Below are 18,603 nucleotides of genomic sequence, written 5' to 3'. Positions count from 1 at the left end.
TTCTTCAGTTTTATTATTGCTCATAGTTTTTATTTTGCATTGATAAAGTGTTGTTGTTTTTGACATTCATTTTCTTTAACATTTTCCAATCATATTTGCAGAGAGTTTTTGCAACAAAAATGCTCGTGACGTCACTGCCGGCTTAACAAAACTGATGTGTGGCACTGCTTTTATGAATGATACGAGTATCTCAATATATGAGAGTAAATCAGACATTAGAGTTATCAGACAACACAACAAAATACAACACATGTATGTATACATAGATTGCTTATTGAACTGGAAATAATTTACTATTTTCAACAATTCATTGATTATTTGATGAATTATCCATTGAGTATGATTCGAAGCACATTTTTTATTATCATTTAATGTAACAAAAATTAATGTTTATTCGTTATTAATTTATATTAAAATTTATAGATTTTAAATTTATTAATTAATTAACAGAAATGAATGTTTCTCTGTTATTAATTTATTTTATCATAAATTGATTATAAACATTTATATATAGTTGATTTTAAATTCAATGTTGTCCATAATTTTATATATAAACAATTTTTTGTATATTTTTAATTACTAATTTATCAAAAGAATTAAAAAAATATATATAATGAAGATAAAAAGAAAATTTAATGTTTTAATAATATAACAATAAATATTTTATATTAATAAAAATTTTTTTGCACAACATAAGAAAATATATAAAAAAAACAAGTTTTAATATTAATTTTAATATTTATTTTAAATTATTGTATTACGTTAGTTAGTATATTTTTTAAACACATAATTAAAATTACTATTTTGCCACATTATTTTAAAACACATAAGTTTTTTATGAATTACATACTAAAACTTAATTTTAAAACTTTTTTCAGTATTTCGTCTGAATAAATGTTACATTAAATTTAAATAAATAATATATTAAAATTGTACAAAAATGTTTTACGCCCAATGCAAATTCGTCTCTACTTAGTAGAAAAATCAATAGAAATGTTACTTATTGTTAAAAATATTTTGGGTTTGAAGCTTCATTTGAACATGCGTACAAATTATATATATTAGTGCAGTAGAAAATAAAATACTTACTACATCTCAAAAATTTTACCTTTAGAAATAAAGCAAAAATTGTACACTTACATATAACAATTTTATAAAATAATATAAAGTTACAAATGAAATGCAGTTAAAAATAACAAAAATAAATTATAATAAGAAAAATTTTCAAATATTTTTATAATTAATATAGATGTTATTTGCAATTTGAGAATTTAAAATTATTTATTTAATAATGCCTCTACGAATAGAATAGTTTTGAAATTTAACAATTAAAAATAAAAAATATAATTAATTAATTAATTCAATTATTCTACAGCTGGATTATGATTTCGTTCTAATATATAAATACAGCAAGTAAAATTGTTAATAAAAACTTTCATAGCAAAAGTAACAAAACTTCAGCAAAAATATGCTAACATAAAAAGTCAAGTACGGCTTTGAATCAGTTGGTTAAGGTGCGCTGATTCTGAGCTTCATATTTGGCAGGACCCGAGTTCGATTCCTGGTACTTGCAGTCTCAAAAATAATTATTTACGAATAATTAAATATAAGAATTATTTCCAAGATCACTGATGATAGGTATTTGGCAATACTCGCAACAACTGTATGATCAGCCAAAAATTCAATTAATTAAAATAATTTAAAAAATAAATTTTTGTTGTTGTTTCACTTCTGTTCGAAAACCTCTTTATGAAATTATTTATTTTGTAAAAATAAAATTAAAACATATTTATAAAAAACACAATAAACGTCTTTACTTTACCAAAAATATACGTAATTACGTAGATTATTTCAAGAGCTATTCAAAAAAAAAAAACATTTTACTATTAATAGATAACTGAAAAAGTTAAAGCTTCAGCACCACTAGGTTCTATAGTCATTTAGTTGTGTAGGGATTTTGTAAAGGCCAAGTTAGACAGACAATCAAATAATCGTAAATGATCATATTTCTTAATGCGTACGAGTTAAAAAATTGAAAGCATTGAAAGCAACAACAAATATAGTGTAATGTTCGATGAACACTTGATATCTTGTGAAATATAGTTTTTATTGGTCTCGTGTATGAAGATCTTGGGTTTGTGATGTTCCAAGTGCCATTTTAAACACTTCAGGGTTTCTAATTCTGTAAGACAGTCTTTATCAAAAAATACAGTTATTATAAATCTGTTGACTTTTTTAAACTTGATTTAAGAAAACACATTTTCATTCAAATTTTTAACTGTGTATTTCTTAACAAAAACCATTTTCGTAATTGAATATTTATGAAACCAATTTAATAAATAATAATATATATATGTACTTAATATATATATAACATTATAAAAAATATGAATTTATCTACATATATGTTAGAAGATAACAGTACAATTACAGCAAGTAAATGCAATTATTAAAACTTTATATAAATGCTACTTAATACTTAAATTTAATTTTATTGTTAAATTTTTATTAGTCATATATAAATAAAAATTATGATATATATAACTTATATTTATATAATTTTCTACACCGAAAAAGTAGTGAATAATACGCATATTTAACAATATACTATTAAGTAGTATGTAAATAACAAAAAAATATTTGATGAATTCTGCATATATCTGGCATCACTATTTTGTTTTGCAACAGTCTGGTAATAACATTGAAAAGAAAGTAAGTGTTTAATATTGAATTGCTTCAGAAAAGGAAAGCGGTTGCAGCAGTCAAATTGACTCGTGGAAGTGGGTTTTTCTTCAAATTTAAAATTGGTACAAATTTTTTTTATTGCTGTCAATTTAAAAGAATATACACAATTAAATGTTTTTAAAGTAAACATTTTAATGAAGCCACATTATCTTATAAATGCAAATTAAGGATTAACAAATGCATTTCAAATAAAATTATTGCTCTTAGTTTTTAATTTTGTGCAAAATCGCTATAATAACCTATATATAAATATTATAATTTATACTAAATTACACCAAAGAAACTTTTTAAGTAAATATTTTGAAAATATAAATTCCTTATAAATTATTAAAATTAATAACATCCGTTTTGCCGATCATATATTACAAGAAACTGCCGATATGAAGAATATATTAGATGTTATGTCTTTTCAAAATCGGAAAGAAGCGAATAAAGCACAAAAGATAAAATTAACTGATTACCGGTAGGATATATATTTATTTATTTATCACCCATAATTCGATATATGTTCACACACACGTAGTAAAATCAATAAGTCTGGTGTTGTGCTCAGATTTTTGTTCGAATGTGCCATAAAGCTTGAGATGAAGCCATTAACATCGGCAAGTGCTGCAATTATATACCATCGTTTTTATAAAGAAGTTGAAACAGCAGATTATGACGAATACGTAAGTTTCTCAAAGACTGAATTAAAAATCTGTTTTGAGAATTAAATCCAATATATATATATATAAAATATTTTATAAACAATATATCTATAACTTATTTATGATATAGTTAATAGCTGCATCAGCATTATATTTGGCCGTTAAAATCAAAGATGAGCCAATAAAAATACGTGATGTTATTAATGTAGCTCACAGTACATTAAATCGTGGTGCACCCCCATTAGAACTGGGCGATGAGTACTGGTCAATGCGCGACGCAATCGTTCAGGCTGAGTTATTGATTGCACGCACACTTAAATTCGACTTAAACTTTGAACATCCACATAAGGTATATATTACAACAAAAAAATATTTTTAATGCGTACAAAATATATATTCTCCTCCTAGTTTTTGTTGTATTATATGTCCACATTAAAAGACTGGTTGGGTCCTAACATTTGGAATTCGGTACCAGCTGCAAAAACGGCTGCATCATTTTTACAAGACTTCCATCACAGCCCAAAAATACTTAATCACAAGGTGAACCACATTGCAGCTTGTTGTTTGTCACTGTCTTTACAAACTTATGGAATACAAGTTCCCTTATCAGATGAATCTGATGATACGTCTATGTGGTATTTGGTAAGTAAAGTATTCATTTAAATCTTACTCAATATAATAAAAATGTATGTATTAGCCATTTGTAACAGATTTAAGTAAGGAAAAACACTGGGAGATAATTGAAGATATTATAGAAGTTTACAAGCAGGAAGCTGTAATTAATGCTTATTAATTAAAATATTTACATTTCCATTATAAACTTGCATTAAGTTGTGATATAAATTTTTATGGAAGAAACCATATTAATTTCTGTTCATATATTATTTATTTTGAACTTGTATAATTTTTTTAAATTAAAGTATGTTCTATTCATTTCGAATAGTTTAACTTTCGGCTCTTAAACTTAAACTATTTTAAAAAAGAATTTAAAATTTTTTCCATATAAAATGTAATTACTTATTTAGAATTATTAATAAATATTGAATCGTATAAGAAATAATTAATGCTTGTGCTTGCTTTTATATTTTTCAACACGATACCGTGGAGATGCTGCACGTGTACCACTGTAATTCTCTCTGAGGTAGTTAGGTGAAGGTGATCTTAAAATAAATATTGTGTTAAATAAACCTAATGCTGGTTTAAGTTTTAAATTTAATATTACCTGCGTGAATTAGATGTGGATGCGGGACTATCGTAACGTGATTTGGATGAACTGGATTTGCGTTCAATTTGATGCCTTGGTGGTGACTCTGAAGAACTCCGTGATCGATGACGTTTGCTAGATTTACTGCTACGGTAACTTCGTGTAGGACTTGATCTCGAACTGCTACTATTATATTGATTTGGCGAAACTGAACGTTTTTTATTCTGTCTTCTGCTGTCAGGACTATCGTTTCTCTGCAATTCTTTAGTATATAAGCAACTTAATGGTGAATCAATCATTTCCACACGCGTATCCTGTAAATATCAAAAGTTTAAATTGACTCATTTTCATTGAATTATCAAATCACACCTTTTTTAGTAATTTTTTCCGATAGTGTTGCACTTGCTCCATTACAGTCCAACCAGGTTTTAAATCTCTTTCTCCAGATTCGAGATCATCTTGGTATTGTATAGTTTTCAACTCGATTTCACGTAACTTTTGTCGTTTATCCTCCTTTTCATTTTCTGAGTCTGAATCACTATTACTGCTTACATGACGCCCATATATTTTAGGTGCTGGCGGAGGATCTAATGTATCCCATTTACTTGTTGTAATTGCTTGTGCTTCGACTTGCTCCGGATCTACAGTTTCCCACTTAGATGGAATAAATGTACCGCCTTTCAAATGTGTTTTGGAAGCATTGAACATTTGTTCGGGTTTCAGTTTTTCTAAAGGCACACCATCTATATCATCATCCACTATAAAAGTTTATAAATTGTATATAAATAATATATTTTTGAAGTTCAATTATTTTATTTTACTTGGCATTCCATCAATATCATCATAGTCATCGTGTTCTAAGCTCTGTCTTTGAAAGGCTTCCTCTTTCATTGGCAATGCATCGGGTAAGCCGCGCAAAAGTGCACCTTTAAGCAATGCAGCACCATCTAATGGCACACCATCCAAATCTTCATCATCCTTTTCATCACCTGATAAAGGAGCACCATCAATATCTTCAATGATTTCTTCTTTTTGTTCTTCAGTTCGTACAGGCGAAGCCACTATCTATAATTAACTTTTATTGTAAAACAGGAAATATCTTTTATTTCTTTCTATCTTACAGTAATGCCCAAAAATGTACTCTTTAATTTTAATATGAATTCTTTAGGATATATTAGCCATTCTTCCCAAGCCCGCAACACTTGAAGAACTCTAGATTTAAAACCTTCACTCTTAAGGCGACTTTCCATTGAGCCGAAAAATGTAGCTAAATATTCAAATACATCCAGTAAATGTTTCTCAAAACTGAAAAGTAAATGTAATTATTTATTTAATTAAAATTAAACGATCACACTTACGACTTTCTGAAAAACGATGCATTTGATACTTTAACAGTGCAATTATGCAAAATATCCGATATTAAATATAAACGAGCAATTTTTCTTGTTGCAAGAGTATTTGGATTGGCTAGAGATTCAGCTATACATTCACATATCTCGTCCGCTGCATCTGCATGTTCAATACAAAATATCATAGCATCTCCAATGCGTGAACGTTCAGGTGACAAATAATGTATAATATCTTCTAACCTATCACGTTGGCTAAAATAGGAAAATATCTATACTAACTGAAGGTATTCGGTTTCAACAACCTACGCATTTGAAAGAGCTCCTTTAAGAATTTCCGGTGCATCGGGATCAACAACTAAATCATCTGCCATACCCTGGGTATAAAAGTTAGCAATGGGTGGTTTCCAAACTGGGCCATCTTTAAACATGCGGAACTCCTTTTCATTCCATTCACTTGGACTATCTCCTTGCAATAGTGAAAACAATTTCCAACGATAATATATATGTGCTGGACTTTCATTATCAAAAAGAAATGAAAACAACGGATTTTCAATTTCTCGATACATAATTAAAGCCTCAAACATAGGTCCTTCACGGATTACAAATTCTATCATGCGATGAATAATATTTAGAACGGATCTATAACATAGACTTAATGAAATTTAATTCTTATGATATATATTCAAAGTAGTTACTTTTCAGTGGGTATAAAAACTTTAACGATGCATTTTGGAAGTACCTGATGAAAATTATTATTAAAAAAAAAATAAAATACTAATATAGAATTCAAAAAACCTTTTCCATTGCCTCTTTTTCTTCATCAGTCGTAAATTGTTTATAATTTACTTTAGGAACATTTTGTTTTTCACTAGGAGGTGGCTGTGCATTAAATGGCAGTCCTGATGGTGGTGGTGGCATAGTAAGTTCCAAAAGCGGTGGTGGAATAAAAATTGGTTGATTCATAATCGGAACGGATTTGCCCCAACCTAATCTCATTTCGTGACCCATTATGTAACGACCATTTAGTGTTTTCAAAGCACGTTCAGCATCTTTACGGCTCATGTAAGCTACGAAGCCGCAGTTGCGACCACGTTGTTTCTCCTCCTCTGAACGTGGCCACATAATTTTTATACTAGCCAAAGGTCCATAACGACCAAATATTTCCATTAATTGTTGCTCAGAAATCTATTAAAAAATTTATTATATATATACATATGTGCAACATTGTTATTACCTTAGGGTTTAAGTTGCCCAGATATAAATTAGTAGTATTTGGGTCTCCGGTATCAAAAGATCCAGATTCACGAGTTTCGGCGGGTTGAGCTTCCACAACTGTTTGTTGTTGTACTATTTGCTGTCCGGCTATATGTTTATATTTGTGACGTTCCTCCCGTTCTTCTTGTATTCTAAAGTAACATATGTAAATAACAAATTTGAGTAAGCAATATTTCTACGAACTGTCGCAATTCCTCTTTGAATAGCTCCAAATTACTCTTCTTTTTTTCTTGATGTTTCTTTTTTAGTGGCGTCGAGTCCTTTTGCAAATCAGATGCAAGCATTTTTGCATATTCTTGTGCTTTTTCTGCAGCGCTTTTCTCCTCTACTTTTGTACTAGGTTTGTAAAGTTTACCCTTTTCTCTACTATCTTCGCCTATTAGTAAATATAAATAAAATAATTATAACGAATTCTTAATAAGCTAAGTTTATGCATACGTCGGGATCCCGCATCATAAGTTCCAGCTTTAACCCATACCTTTGTAAATGGGGACGGTGTATCTTGAAATGTTTCGACAAATTCTTTGAAAGCCTAAAATCGTATAAGATATTTACATACATATTGCATATTTAAAAAATTGTAATTTTAGAATTTAAATATACATGAGCTGCTGCTGCTTCATCCTCTTTTTTCTTTTGTTCTTCCAATTCCTTTTTAGACATTTGCCACATACTCCCCATCGTACCAACAGTAAATGCTTCCAATTTCTTTTCATTGATCCTCTGTACAAAAATTTTTGTTATGTGAATAGGTGCATGCACATATGTATGTAAATATTACCTTCATAGTTAATTGTTTTTTGTTTTTTGGAAATTAAATATTGTGCAACATACAACTTTATTATTAATTCACATATGAAATATATTAATTTTACTAAAAATGCACTTCTCCACTCGCCGCACAAATAAATCGATAACATATGAAAGTGTCAAATTAGTCAAGTGTTACCAGACCATCAAAATCTACACGCGACTTCAAATGTTTTAAATAAAATCACATATATCAAGCAATTAAAACCATTATTGTCTCACTTAAACAATTTTGCTCATTAAAAGAGGAACCCATTATAAATAAATCAACTGATTTAAGGCGAACAATTTCAAATGCTAACAATATAAATAAATTTCTCACAAAGGAAATTACCAAAATTTGACATATTTGGCTTATTTTTTATATAGCCGCAATTTTTTCTATCAGCATAGATAAGAAAATACTCACAGTTTACTTAAGAAAACACATAAAGCAACAATAATGCTTTTAATTATTATTTGATGTTTAAAAATTCTTAATGGGTCGTTTTACACTATCATGAACATGAACTTGAAAACCGGTTACTTATAGATGAGAGTGGGAAGAGAGTGTGATGCGAGTTCATGAATTTCCCGAAATGAAATTTTCTGCGTTTCTTTAGCTTGACACGCATGCATATGCAATATTATGTTTACGTTTATCTTTGATTGCTGAATACTCTCAATTTCTGTGCTCTGCACTACTACACACAAGCATTTTATACGTTTACACAAAACAAAATAAATTTCATGATGACAGTTCATGTTGCCGCCAAGTTCATCTTACGTTCATGATAGTGTAAATCGGCCCTATAAGAGGAAATCATCTAAATATCATAGACCCAAGCGTTGAAAACAAAGAGTGCAAAATGATTCTGGCATAACAATCAATCATAACAATACAACAATGTTAGAAAATTTATAAAAGATTTGTACAACCCAGGATATGTTTTAAAATGCTATTTATTTACTTTTTAATTTATTAATTAAATTATGTATTATATCATTTAAAAAATGTGCACTATACATTTAAATTTCCAGTGTCATTGATACAATTAGACTGTGACATAAAGGACATGTGCGATGTCGTGTAATTTCCATAGGTGCGGCGCAATGATGACACGTACCACAAATCCAAATGTTATTTGTTGGCTGTGTTATTGGCTTACCTGAAGATATGCAGGGTGGGAATCGTGCAGTACAATTATCACAAGTTATAGAACTGAATAGAAACAAGATATTATATTACAATAATTTATTGTACAAAATAAATGAGAAACATACCCATCTGGTAGTGCTTTATCGCAAGAATAACATTGCACATTTTCTACTTTATCATCAACTGGCTCATGTTTAGCAAAAATTTTAGCTGCTAGTTCTTCATATTCCTGCAGAGTCTTCTTTGGTAAATAATCCAAGGACTCAAGTTTCATAAAAGCCTTCGAGCAATTTCCTATAGAATATGAATACATATTACATTGTAATATCAAACTAACTTTTCTAAATAGCTACCAAATGAACGATCTGCAGCACTAGCTAAAGCTAGTAAGCTATATATATCTTCCAATTTTAATACATCTTCATATTCACGTAGACGTAAAGCTGTAATAACAGCATTATGTATCACACCAAACTGTAATTGCCGTTGCGCTAAAAGCATAAAGTGGTATCCTTCCGCACAGTGCCAAATACGTTCAATTGTGTAAGCTTCCTCAGGATTCATTGAGTTGAGTAAAGAGTTACGATCAATATTTTGATTATAAGTTATATTTTTCACATATTCTTCTGCCAATAAACCAGCAAGCACATATAACTTCTTGATTCGTAACAAATTTGAACGTTTCTCAGATTCTCGTTCAGCTAATTTCATAAGTAGTCGCGCTGCATCCAGATACTGACCTGCATTCTTTTTAAGTTCTATAGCTTCTGGGATTCTATCTTCTTTTATCAATTGCGCTGCATGCTTGTCTAAAAGCGCGTTGACTTCTGGCATTTTATATTTCTGAGCTAAATCAACTGCTTTACCCCATTGTCTCAAATTAACACAAGTATCAATAGCAGCTTTATAGTCTCCAAATTTTAAGTATGCGTTTACTGCTTCTGAACACATACCAACGGATGCTAGCATTTCAGCCATTTTTGTTAGTAGAGGACTCTTTTCAGGTAGTTTCTGTATACATTGTTCCAATTCGTCAAATTGTTCTAAATTATACAAGGCATTCATAAGACCCTCAATGTTATGAGCTTTGTCATAATATTCTTTGGCATTCTCCCTTTGAGTATTATTTATTTATTTTATTATATAAAATTTATTTTCTTAAAATTTCATTGCAATCCACTTACCATACTCGCAAATTTGCATAATGGTTACCGATTTGTAGCCATGCAGTTTCCATTTGTTGATCAGATATACCACTTCCCATGCGATACAATTGCACTACTCGGAACCAGTCACAAAGAGTTATACGTAAATTAATAGCAAGATCTCTGTAACAGTAATTTGTACCAATTAAATAAATGATCATTACAAATATATTTTAAGTTTGCTAATTCTCTACCTTCTATCGGCATCAATATAGAGTTTTTCGGCTTCTTCATATTCTCCATAAAATGCAGCTATTTCCGCATTTTTTAATATTTCTGTTGGTATATTACGCAAATGCTTTATTAATTGTATACCTGGATAATTTGCACATCTGACGAAAGCATTTTCCGCCATATCTAATTCAAGCTTCTTCAATGCTGCCTCGGCTAATAATCGCCACAACCGGGGATGTGGATTATCCTCAATAAACTGTTTTGCATCTTCCAGGCCCACATGTTGTAGAAGATCATCCGTGTCTCTCAATGATTTAACACGTAATTGTAAAATATGGCTAACAGGATTCTGTGTTTCGCCACCACTTATAATATCATCTAATAAAACGCTTGTGATTTCTAAATCTTCAAATGCGCATATGTAACCAGAACATGAGATTGGCTCCTCTGGATCATTACCCCGAAATATATACATGCGAGTTTTTTCCATAAGTGACAGCAATAAGGGATTATCTTTAGCCCAACAAATAGCCCACACATCTTTTCGTTCAACACGACTAAAATTTAATTGAGTATCACGATTATCATCAAGTTCTAGTAACGTCATAACACCATATTGATCGATTATAGCTGCTCGTCTATAATTAATGAAGAATATTGTTAGCAAAGAAAATAAAATGAAAAATACATACGTTGAATTGCAATTAATAGCCATTTTTAAAGCTTTGGTGCTCATTTTATGACGATTTCTTAACGCTACATTCGGTACACTGTACTCATTGATAACACCAGACTCCCGTGCAATTAGCAAAAGTTTTTCGGACAAAGCTAACGCACAAATTGGATCTTCAAACTCATCTTCATATTTGATATTCGAACTAGCAGTTATTATTAAGTCCTTGGACATTTCAACGCCAGTCGGCGTATCATCAATATGAAATCGTTTCTCCTTACGTGGTTTTGCAACGTGCACTGTTGAGGCACTCTATGAACAAAGCAAAATCATTATTAGGTGTTTTCGGTGGTTCGCAAGTATGGCAAAAAAACAGCAAGTTGCTGGCCTATACTGACCGAAATTTACGCATCTATCTAGGCCAGTATACTGGTATACTCGTAAAATGTAAAAATTTGGAAAACATACCTTAGGCGTATAATAGTGCCAAATTAAAAATTCGCAATTCGAAGCTATAACAACATAGTTTGAATTTATAGCTACAAAATTTGGCTTAATATCAGTATATTTCGCTGTAATATATTTAACAAGTTTGAAAATTAATTGGAGTTCATAATTAATGCTAGAAATATGTATGTATACGTACAATCTACAGTGGTGCCAATTGAATTACAAAGTAATAACTGGTAGCATTTATCATCGTTACCCTTCCGTTCAAAGGATTCAAGTGCAATATCCTTAATATTACTATTTAAGCACTCGACACAAATAACGCAATGATCATTAGAAGCAGCCATACAAAGTGCTGGTTCCACTTCCTTCAAGAAGCTCTGAAAAAAATATGAACATATGAATATGAACATATCTAACAAGGAAAGATCAATTTAAGATTTACTTGATTTACAGTTGTGTTCCAAAATGTAATAACATCAATTGCTGAGTTCTTTAGGGTATTACTATTCAAGAATACCACTGTTTTTTCAAAATAACACCAAACATAATCTGGACGAATATTCGCAAAATATATAAAAGAATCAACAGCCATTGCAATCCGTAATGAGGAACCCTCCCAAGAAACCGATGTAATTTCGTTACCAGGTATTTTAATCGTACGTATCAAATTGCCAAAGGGAGTGAAGAAACAAACTTGATTGATTTCTTTAGACGCACTCATTTCATTTAAAGTGCCACAGATGGCCAAAACAGTACCATTATGATTCCACTCAGCATCTACGTTACGCATTAATGTTTCAAAAATTATTGGAGCTAAAATAATTAAATGTAAAATCCAATGCACAATTGAAAAAATATTTGAATATTACTTTCATCGTTTTCGTTTTTCATAATTTGAATTCTTCCTAATTCGTAACAAATCGCCAATATTGGGCGAGCACAAGATATTCGTCCACTAAACCAACATAGGGCTGCCACATTGAATGATCGATTTGAACTGAGTGATACACACTGAATGCTCAGTTTTAGCTATATATTAAGGTGATAAGTAGTGAATTCAACAATATGTATACCATAGAATCTTATCAAGATGATATAAATTCGAACGTGTTTCCTTGCTCAGTAGAATAATTATTTTTGAGGTATTAAAACTTTTCAACTAAAAGTTTTTTTATATGCATAGCACATTGCACGCAAATAACTTTACCATTTTGTGCAGCAAAGCTCACCCAAGCACAAGTAATGGCACGTTTTAATACGACGGGTAAGATACTAGACCACTTTAAAGATAGAAGCTCCAAACTTCTAATGCATGAACAACGTTCATTTGAAAAAGCTTTACTTCCCAATTCAAGTTGATAGGAACCAACCCGAGAAGTCTAAAAATCTGCTATATCTCTCATTTTAATGAACATCAGTTCTAACAGAAAACAATCCTGAAATTTTGAAGCTTATCCTATCTGATGATGTTCACTGACAGATGAGGTGGAATGGAGTTTCTTCTTCATCTGCAAAGTTATAACTTTGACAAAAATCGTTATTAGGTAGATCAAGTGTTATTGCATGCTTTTTTGATAAACAGTGACCTGTCAGCACAGATACTGTAGTACTAAGCTAGTTCATATTAGGTTGAATCAACTGATTGATGCGTATTTTGACTCCTGTGAGTCTTGTGATCTGACAAAAATATTCATTTTTTCCCTACAAAACCCCAAGTATTTGTTTTTATTTATACTAGTTGGAGAACTTTTTAAGTTTAAAATTTGTTTACGATCAAAAAATTATATGTTAGTAAAAAAATTAGAGTGTGTTTAAAAATCTTGCCAAAATTAGAAGATATAGACGCAGGGTAAGGAATCACTGTCAAATTTTATGTCATATAAGAAACAGTATTATAGATACTACCGCGAAGTTTCCTTGATTATCATATAAATGGCATTCACCATTTCCCAAGCTAAATAGTATTAAACGATTATCTGGGCTCCATTGTACTCCTGTAAGTTTCGTATTTTTTAATTCTTTGCCCCAAATTCGATTTCCATCATAAGATCCTGAAACAAAAACTATTAAGCTGAAATTCTTATGTTAGTGAATTAGTTTTTTACGAACCCACTATAATAGCACCGTCTTCATAAACAATACATATTTTTGCACCATCTGAACTCCAATGCATACCGGTTACAGTTGATTTTTTTCTGTCATTGGTCATTTCTTCATACCAGGATCCTTTGTAGAGCATCCATACCATAATAACACCATCTGTATCCGATGATGTTAGCTTTTGTTGAGAATCATTCCATGTTACTACTCTGACAGCGTCCTTATGACCATCGAGTGTTTGATTCATTGAAAGATTTGAAACAGCAGCCAGAGCGCCTTTATTTTGTCCATTTTGTGCTAAAAAAAATATTCATTTATAATAATATTAATTCATTCATAAAACTATATATTACATTGTTCCAGCTTTAACACCTTTAATAAGCCTTCACTTCCTGCTACTGCTATATAGCCTTGTTCTTTGTTCCAAGCAATGCAATTAAGTTTAACATTATTTGGTATAGCAATCTATTATTGTTCAAATAATTTTATTTTAAATATTGTTTATAACTACATATTAACTAATACAAATACCTTTTTGCTTAAATAAACGAACATTTCAGAATTTTTCACTATACAAGTTTATAACTTTATATGATCCTAATTTGTTTGGGCTTTTCGTAAAATTTTGTTGCCATAGTTTTGTTTACGGATGCCAAACACCACTTGTTGATTTGGTTTTGTATACGAAAAAACACAAATGCAACAAAAGAAACAAAAATAAACAATACCGGGTAATACAAATGAAACAAAAAGGATGAACAGTGCTGCCAAGATTTTTATTTGAATACACAAAGTGTTGACTAAATTTTGTAAATCAAATTTTACTGCTTTAAGCAATGTGCGAGTGCGCGAGTTCAAGTAAATTGAGGTAAAGTAAATTGAAATTTTCTAGACAATTTTTGCACTGCACTTATGTAAATATTTATTTATTTGTTGCACTTATTTATTATTTTTGGTTAAAAGTTGTCAAATTTATTTATTTATTTATTAAACATCTTATAAAATTTCCACAATAGTAACACCTAAATTATATACTTTTTATCTAATTTACCCTACTCGTTAATATATAACAATGTGCGCTGCCATACCGACATAATTTACTATTTCCCTCAATTTACCATCAATTTACTCGAACTCGCACACGAAATTAGTAAATTTACTAATTTTAATAAATTAAGTATAAAATGTACTTAAAGTAAATGGGCCTATTTACACTATCATGAACATGAACTTGAAAATCGGTTACTTATAGATGAGAGAGGGAAGAGAGTGTGATGTGAGTTCATGAATTTCACGCAATGAAATTTGCTGCGTTTCTTCAGCTTGACACGCATACATATGCAATCTTATGTTTATGTTTACCTTTTAATGCTGAATACTCTTAATTTCTGGGCTTGTACTATAACACAAGCATTTTATACGTTTACACAAAACAAAACAAATTTCACGCTCACAAGAGTTCATGATAGTGTAAACCGAACTGACAGTTCATGTTGTCGTTAAGTTTACCTCACGTTCATAATAGTATAAATAGGCCTAATAAGTTTTTAAAATTTTTAGTAGATTAGAGATTATGTATATATTTATTTATATATATAAATTTTCATCACACGTTGGTTTGATACAAATTGTTAATAAAATTTTTCTAATTAACATTTAAATTAATATTATATTGTATATAATAAAGAAGTGGATTTAAATATATTAAATTACTTAAATAATATGTACATTTTGAAAATTTAATAAGTTTTAATTTTTAAGCTTTTATTGTATGAATGTCATTGATTTCGAGTATCTCGGGCTGGCAGCACTACTGGACTTTGACAATACTGGTAGTTGTTTATAATTTCTCTTAAAAATATATTTTTGCATATAAAGTAATAGTGTTTTTTTAATTTATAATATTTTGTAAAATTAATATGCAACATTAACAATATGATATGCCGTCTATGTTTGCAAGAGGCAAATTGCCCAATTGAAATATTCGACACAAATGGTGAACAATTGAACATTGTCAATATTATAGAGAAACACTTTTGGTTTAAGGTAAATATATTTAAGTTTCACATATTCTTAATTTGAATTATAAACTATATATATTTTATTTTGTCCTGCAGCCATTACCAAATGATAATATTTCAACAAAATTGTGCCGTAAATGTTGGTGCATAATAAATGATTTCCATCAATATTATGTACTTGTGGCAAAAGCTCATGAAATTTTTGAGAAAACGGATAAAGGCTGTACCATAATTAAAGGAGAGATGGATGTGGATCCAACAATGGCGACAGTGCATTTTGATGTGGAAGTTGATATTAAGGAAGAAGATACTGCTTGGAATTATGAATTTGATGATAATCCATTATATGAACCAGAAGTCCCAAGCAGTGTGGTAGCTGAAGTGGAACAAACATCAATTAATAATGAAAGTAACAAAACTGTTATTGACCATTTAAATGAGGAAACAAATAAATCTAAAGATTGTGCGTATAATTGGCATGCTTTTATATATACAATAATTGAAATTTATAATTTTTTACAGTATCAGAAACAGAAATCAAAAATACCGTCGTTTCAAAACCACGAAAATGTAAACAAAAAACTGTGTCTATGAAAACAATTCAAAATAAACCCCAAAATGTGTCCAAACAAAAACGAAGCACTATGATCACATCTAAAGATGATGAAATAATTAAAAAGCATATACCAATGGGCTGCAATTTATGCACTTTTGTGGGTGAAAATTTTTCAGATATGACTAAACATTTTCGTGCCGAACATGGAAATCAGAGCCCATATGTTATGTGTTGTGGACGAAAATTAAATAAGAGGTTTTTAGTTGTTCATCACGCCTATAAACATGAGGATCCTGAATTTTTCAAGTAAAATATTTGTTATCTTCTTTAATATTTTTGAACATATATATATTTAAATTTATGTACTTAAATAAGGTGCAAGGAATGCCATAAAGTATTTTCAGATGGGTATGTCTTGCGTTCTCATCAACTTGCTGCTCACGCACCTGAAACAGAATTAACGTATGAATGTGATCAATGTCCAAAAAGATTTTCTCGACGATACTTACTGGAACTACACAAACCTTCGCATATACCAATAAATGAGCGACAGTTTATATGTGAAAAATGTCCACATGTCAATGCGTAAATTAATTTTTTCTTATAAAAAGATAATATAAATATTATTAATTACTATTCAAATTTAATTAGATTTGCTAGTGATCACTTACTGCAGATACATGTCAATATGCGTCACAATAAAGCAACAAATGTCTGTCATGTATGTGCTAAAGAAATACGCGATAATCAGGCATTTGAAAAGCATGTACGCTTACACTTTGAAGATAGTGGTCCACGGGTTAAATGTCCTCGTCCGGATTGTGATCGCTGGCTTAAAGATTTGGACAATCTAAAACAACATTTACGTCGTCATAATATAGAGGGAAAGGTATATACATGCAATGATTGTGGAAAGGTTTGCAAAAATCGCAGTGCACTTACAAGTCATTTTAATTATGCGCATTCGAATGCAGTATTTTCCTGTGAAGAGTGCAATAAAACTTTCAAAAAGGCAATTTCACTTAAAGTATGTTTAATTAATAAACTAATAAATTGTTTTAAACTATATACATTGAATAAATTTGTTACTTCATATATTTTTTAAAATATTTTTTCTTAGGAACACATGGCGCAACACACTGGAGAAAGTCTGTATAAATGTCCATTTTGTACGCGAACATTTAATTCGAATGCAAACATGCATTCACATAAAAAGAAAATGCATCCAGTAGAATGGGATGTTTGGAGGAAAACGAAAAGAGGTCATTCTCAGCATGAGGTCAGCAATCAAATTGTTTTGAAAGCAGTTGCCACTACAACGAAAGGAAACTGAAAATAGTAAATCCTCTACAATTTATTAAGCTTATTAAAATTTAAGTTACAACAAAATTTACTTAAAAAAAACTTAACTTAAACTTGTGCAATATATGATTTGTAAAATGTAAATTAAATGGACTTAAGTTGTAATTGTAAGTTTATATATTTTATGTGCTGTAAGGCACACACATCTATAAATGATTGTAGTCAAAATAGATTTTTGATTTACATTGATTATGGCTTTAGTGAACCATTAAAAGATATATAAAAATTACAACAGAAATAAAAAAAAAATATTCTTAAACACACACAATTTAAGAATTTTTTTATATCTTTAAATTGTTTACATAAACTTCAAAATGTATAAATAAACAATTGATAACTGAAATTTGAAAAAAAACCACAAACGAAACAGTTTTTGTTTAAAATATTATTTACAGCGATGTTAGTTTAAGATGTATTATTAATAAAATAGAATTTTATGATTACGATTAATTTTAAAAGTTTCAACTAAAAATTGTTGAACTACTATGTGCAATAGATAATGTAAAATATATAAAATATGTGTTGTATTATTTTACAGTTTAATGAATAAAGTAGCAGAAACTGCTTGAAATTGTGAGTTCTAAGAAAATCTAATACTTTATATAGATGATCAAAATCTATACAATCTTGGAGTTCTACATATATGGAACAAATCTATATATATGTGAATAATATATATAGCGATGTTCTTAATATATAAAAATATGTAAAAAAAGTGTATTTTAATAATATACTTTATGGAGAGATTTATATAAAGTATTGATATTTGAATTATTAATTATTTCAAATACTATCGCATTGTACAAAAACTTTTGAAATATATGAAAATAGTATGAAAAAAATAAATAAATAACTTTTAATAAATATATTTAATACTAATCAATATAGTAT

At 29.6% G+C, this 18,603-nt stretch overlaps 4 protein-coding genes across 6 annotated transcripts; 2 read left to right on the top strand and 2 right to left on the bottom strand.

Moving 5' to 3' along the window:
- Window positions 1–2,718: 2,718 nt before the first annotated feature.
- LOC119678599 (cyclin-Q) lies at window positions 2,719–4,322 on the top strand. 2 transcript variants are annotated; one of them, XM_038090523.1, is made up of 6 exons: window positions 2,719–2,807; window positions 3,115–3,208; window positions 3,269–3,413; window positions 3,523–3,741; window positions 3,801–4,034; window positions 4,090–4,322. In XM_038090523.1, exons 2-6 carry the CDS (start codon window positions 3,126–3,128, stop codon window positions 4,183–4,185), a joined length of 777 nt encoding a protein of 258 aa, XP_037946451.1. In that variant the 5' UTR covers window positions 2,719–2,807; window positions 3,115–3,125; the 3' UTR covers window positions 4,186–4,322. The 2 variants fall into 2 exon arrangements, with proteins under 2 accessions (XP_037946451.1, XP_037946450.1); XM_038090522.1 differs by having other exon boundaries at window positions 2,762–2,780.
- An 87-nt stretch (window positions 4,323–4,409) lies between these two features.
- On the bottom strand, window positions 4,410–8,043 carry LOC119678597 (U2 snRNP-associated SURP motif-containing protein). Its single transcript, XM_038090521.1, has 14 exons — window positions 8,002–8,043; window positions 7,824–7,943; window positions 7,659–7,752; window positions 7,404–7,596; window positions 7,180–7,351; window positions 6,741–7,130; window positions 6,641–6,684; window positions 6,252–6,584; window positions 5,955–6,197; window positions 5,718–5,901; window positions 5,418–5,661; window positions 4,966–5,354; window positions 4,615–4,910; window positions 4,410–4,552 (listed from the first exon to the last, which is right to left on the bottom strand). Exons 1-14 carry the CDS (start codon window positions 8,005–8,007, stop codon window positions 4,453–4,455), a joined length of 2,808 nt encoding a protein of 935 aa, XP_037946449.1. The 5' UTR covers window positions 8,008–8,043; the 3' UTR covers window positions 4,410–4,452.
- Window positions 8,044–9,026: 983 nt separating this feature from the next.
- LOC119680973 (WD repeat-containing protein 35) lies at window positions 9,027–14,328 on the bottom strand. The gene is made up of 14 exons (XM_038094023.1): window positions 14,305–14,328; window positions 14,127–14,238; window positions 13,783–14,070; window positions 13,579–13,724; window positions 12,543–12,702; window positions 12,116–12,486; window positions 11,867–12,050; window positions 11,689–11,792; window positions 11,240–11,532; window positions 10,568–11,185; window positions 10,353–10,496; window positions 9,522–10,282; window positions 9,294–9,462; window positions 9,027–9,231 (listed from the first exon to the last, which is right to left on the bottom strand). The coding sequence occupies exons 1-14, from the start codon at window positions 14,326–14,328 to the stop codon at window positions 9,039–9,041; spliced, it is 3,567 nt and encodes a 1,188-aa protein (XP_037949951.1). The 3' UTR covers window positions 9,027–9,038.
- Window positions 14,329–15,523: 1,195 nt separating this feature from the next.
- Window positions 15,524–17,937, top strand: LOC119682506 (transcription factor grauzone). 2 transcript variants are annotated; one of them, XM_038095963.1, is made up of 7 exons: window positions 15,524–15,605; window positions 15,734–15,819; window positions 15,891–16,257; window positions 16,317–16,656; window positions 16,726–16,935; window positions 17,002–17,377; window positions 17,471–17,937. In XM_038095963.1, the coding sequence occupies exons 1-7, from the start codon at window positions 15,545–15,547 to the stop codon at window positions 17,681–17,683; spliced, it is 1,653 nt and encodes a 550-aa protein (XP_037951891.1). In that variant the 5' UTR covers window positions 15,524–15,544; the 3' UTR covers window positions 17,684–17,937. The 2 variants fall into 2 exon arrangements, with proteins under 2 accessions (XP_037951891.1, XP_037951892.1); XM_038095964.1 differs by lacking the exon at window positions 15,524–15,605 and having other exon boundaries at window positions 15,630–15,819; window positions 17,471–17,936.
- The last annotated feature ends 666 nt before the right edge of the window (window positions 17,938–18,603 follow it).

This window comes from Teleopsis dalmanni, chromosome 2 (genome assembly GCF_002237135.1).
Source record: "Teleopsis dalmanni isolate 2A chromosome 2, ASM223713v2, whole genome shotgun sequence".
NCBI lineage: Eukaryota > Metazoa > Arthropoda > Insecta > Diptera > Diopsidae > Teleopsis > Teleopsis dalmanni.
Note: the sequence above shows the minus strand (reverse complement) of the source record. Positions and strands in the feature narration are given on the sequence as shown.

Excerpts from the sequence above, each read along its gene's own strand:
- LOC119682506 (XM_038095963.1), top strand. The coding sequence starts at position 15,545 with ATGAATGTCATTGATTTCGAGTATCTCGGGCTGGCAGCACTACTGGAC. Across the intron at positions 16,936-17,001 it reads AAATGTCCACATGTCAATGC|ATTTGCTAGTGATCACTTAC; the intron begins GTAAATTAATTT and ends AAATTTAATTAG. Across the intron at positions 17,378-17,470 it reads AAAAGGCAATTTCACTTAAA|GAACACATGGCGCAACACAC; the intron begins GTATGTTTAATT and ends ATTTTTTCTTAG.
- LOC119678597 (XM_038090521.1), bottom strand. Across the intron at positions 7,753-7,823 it reads ATGAAGCAGCAGCAGCTCAT|GCTTTCAAAGAATTTGTCGA; the intron begins GTATATTTAAAT and ends ATACGATTTTAG. Across the intron at positions 4,911-4,965 it reads GGAAAAAATTACTAAAAAAG|GATACGCGTGTGGAAATGAT; the intron begins GTGTGATTTGAT and ends TGATATTTACAG.
- LOC119680973 (XM_038094023.1), bottom strand. The coding sequence starts at position 14,328 with ATGTTCGTTTATTTAAGCAAAAAG. Across the intron at positions 14,239-14,304 it reads TCGTTTATTTAAGCAAAAAG|ATTGCTATACCAAATAATGT; the intron begins GTATTTGTATTA and ends GAACAATAATAG. Across the intron at positions 12,051-12,115 it reads GGAACACAACTGTAAATCAA|AGCTTCTTGAAGGAAGTGGA; the intron begins GTAAATCTTAAA and ends TATTTTTTTCAG.
- LOC119678599 (XM_038090523.1), top strand. The coding sequence starts at position 3,126 with ATGAAGAATATATTAGATGTTATGTCTTTTCAAAATCGGAAAGAAGCG. Across the intron at positions 3,209-3,268 it reads ATAAAATTAACTGATTACCG|TAAAATCAATAAGTCTGGTG; the intron begins GTAGGATATATA and ends ACACACACGTAG. Across the intron at positions 4,035-4,089 it reads ATACGTCTATGTGGTATTTG|CCATTTGTAACAGATTTAAG; the intron begins GTAAGTAAAGTA and ends TGTATGTATTAG.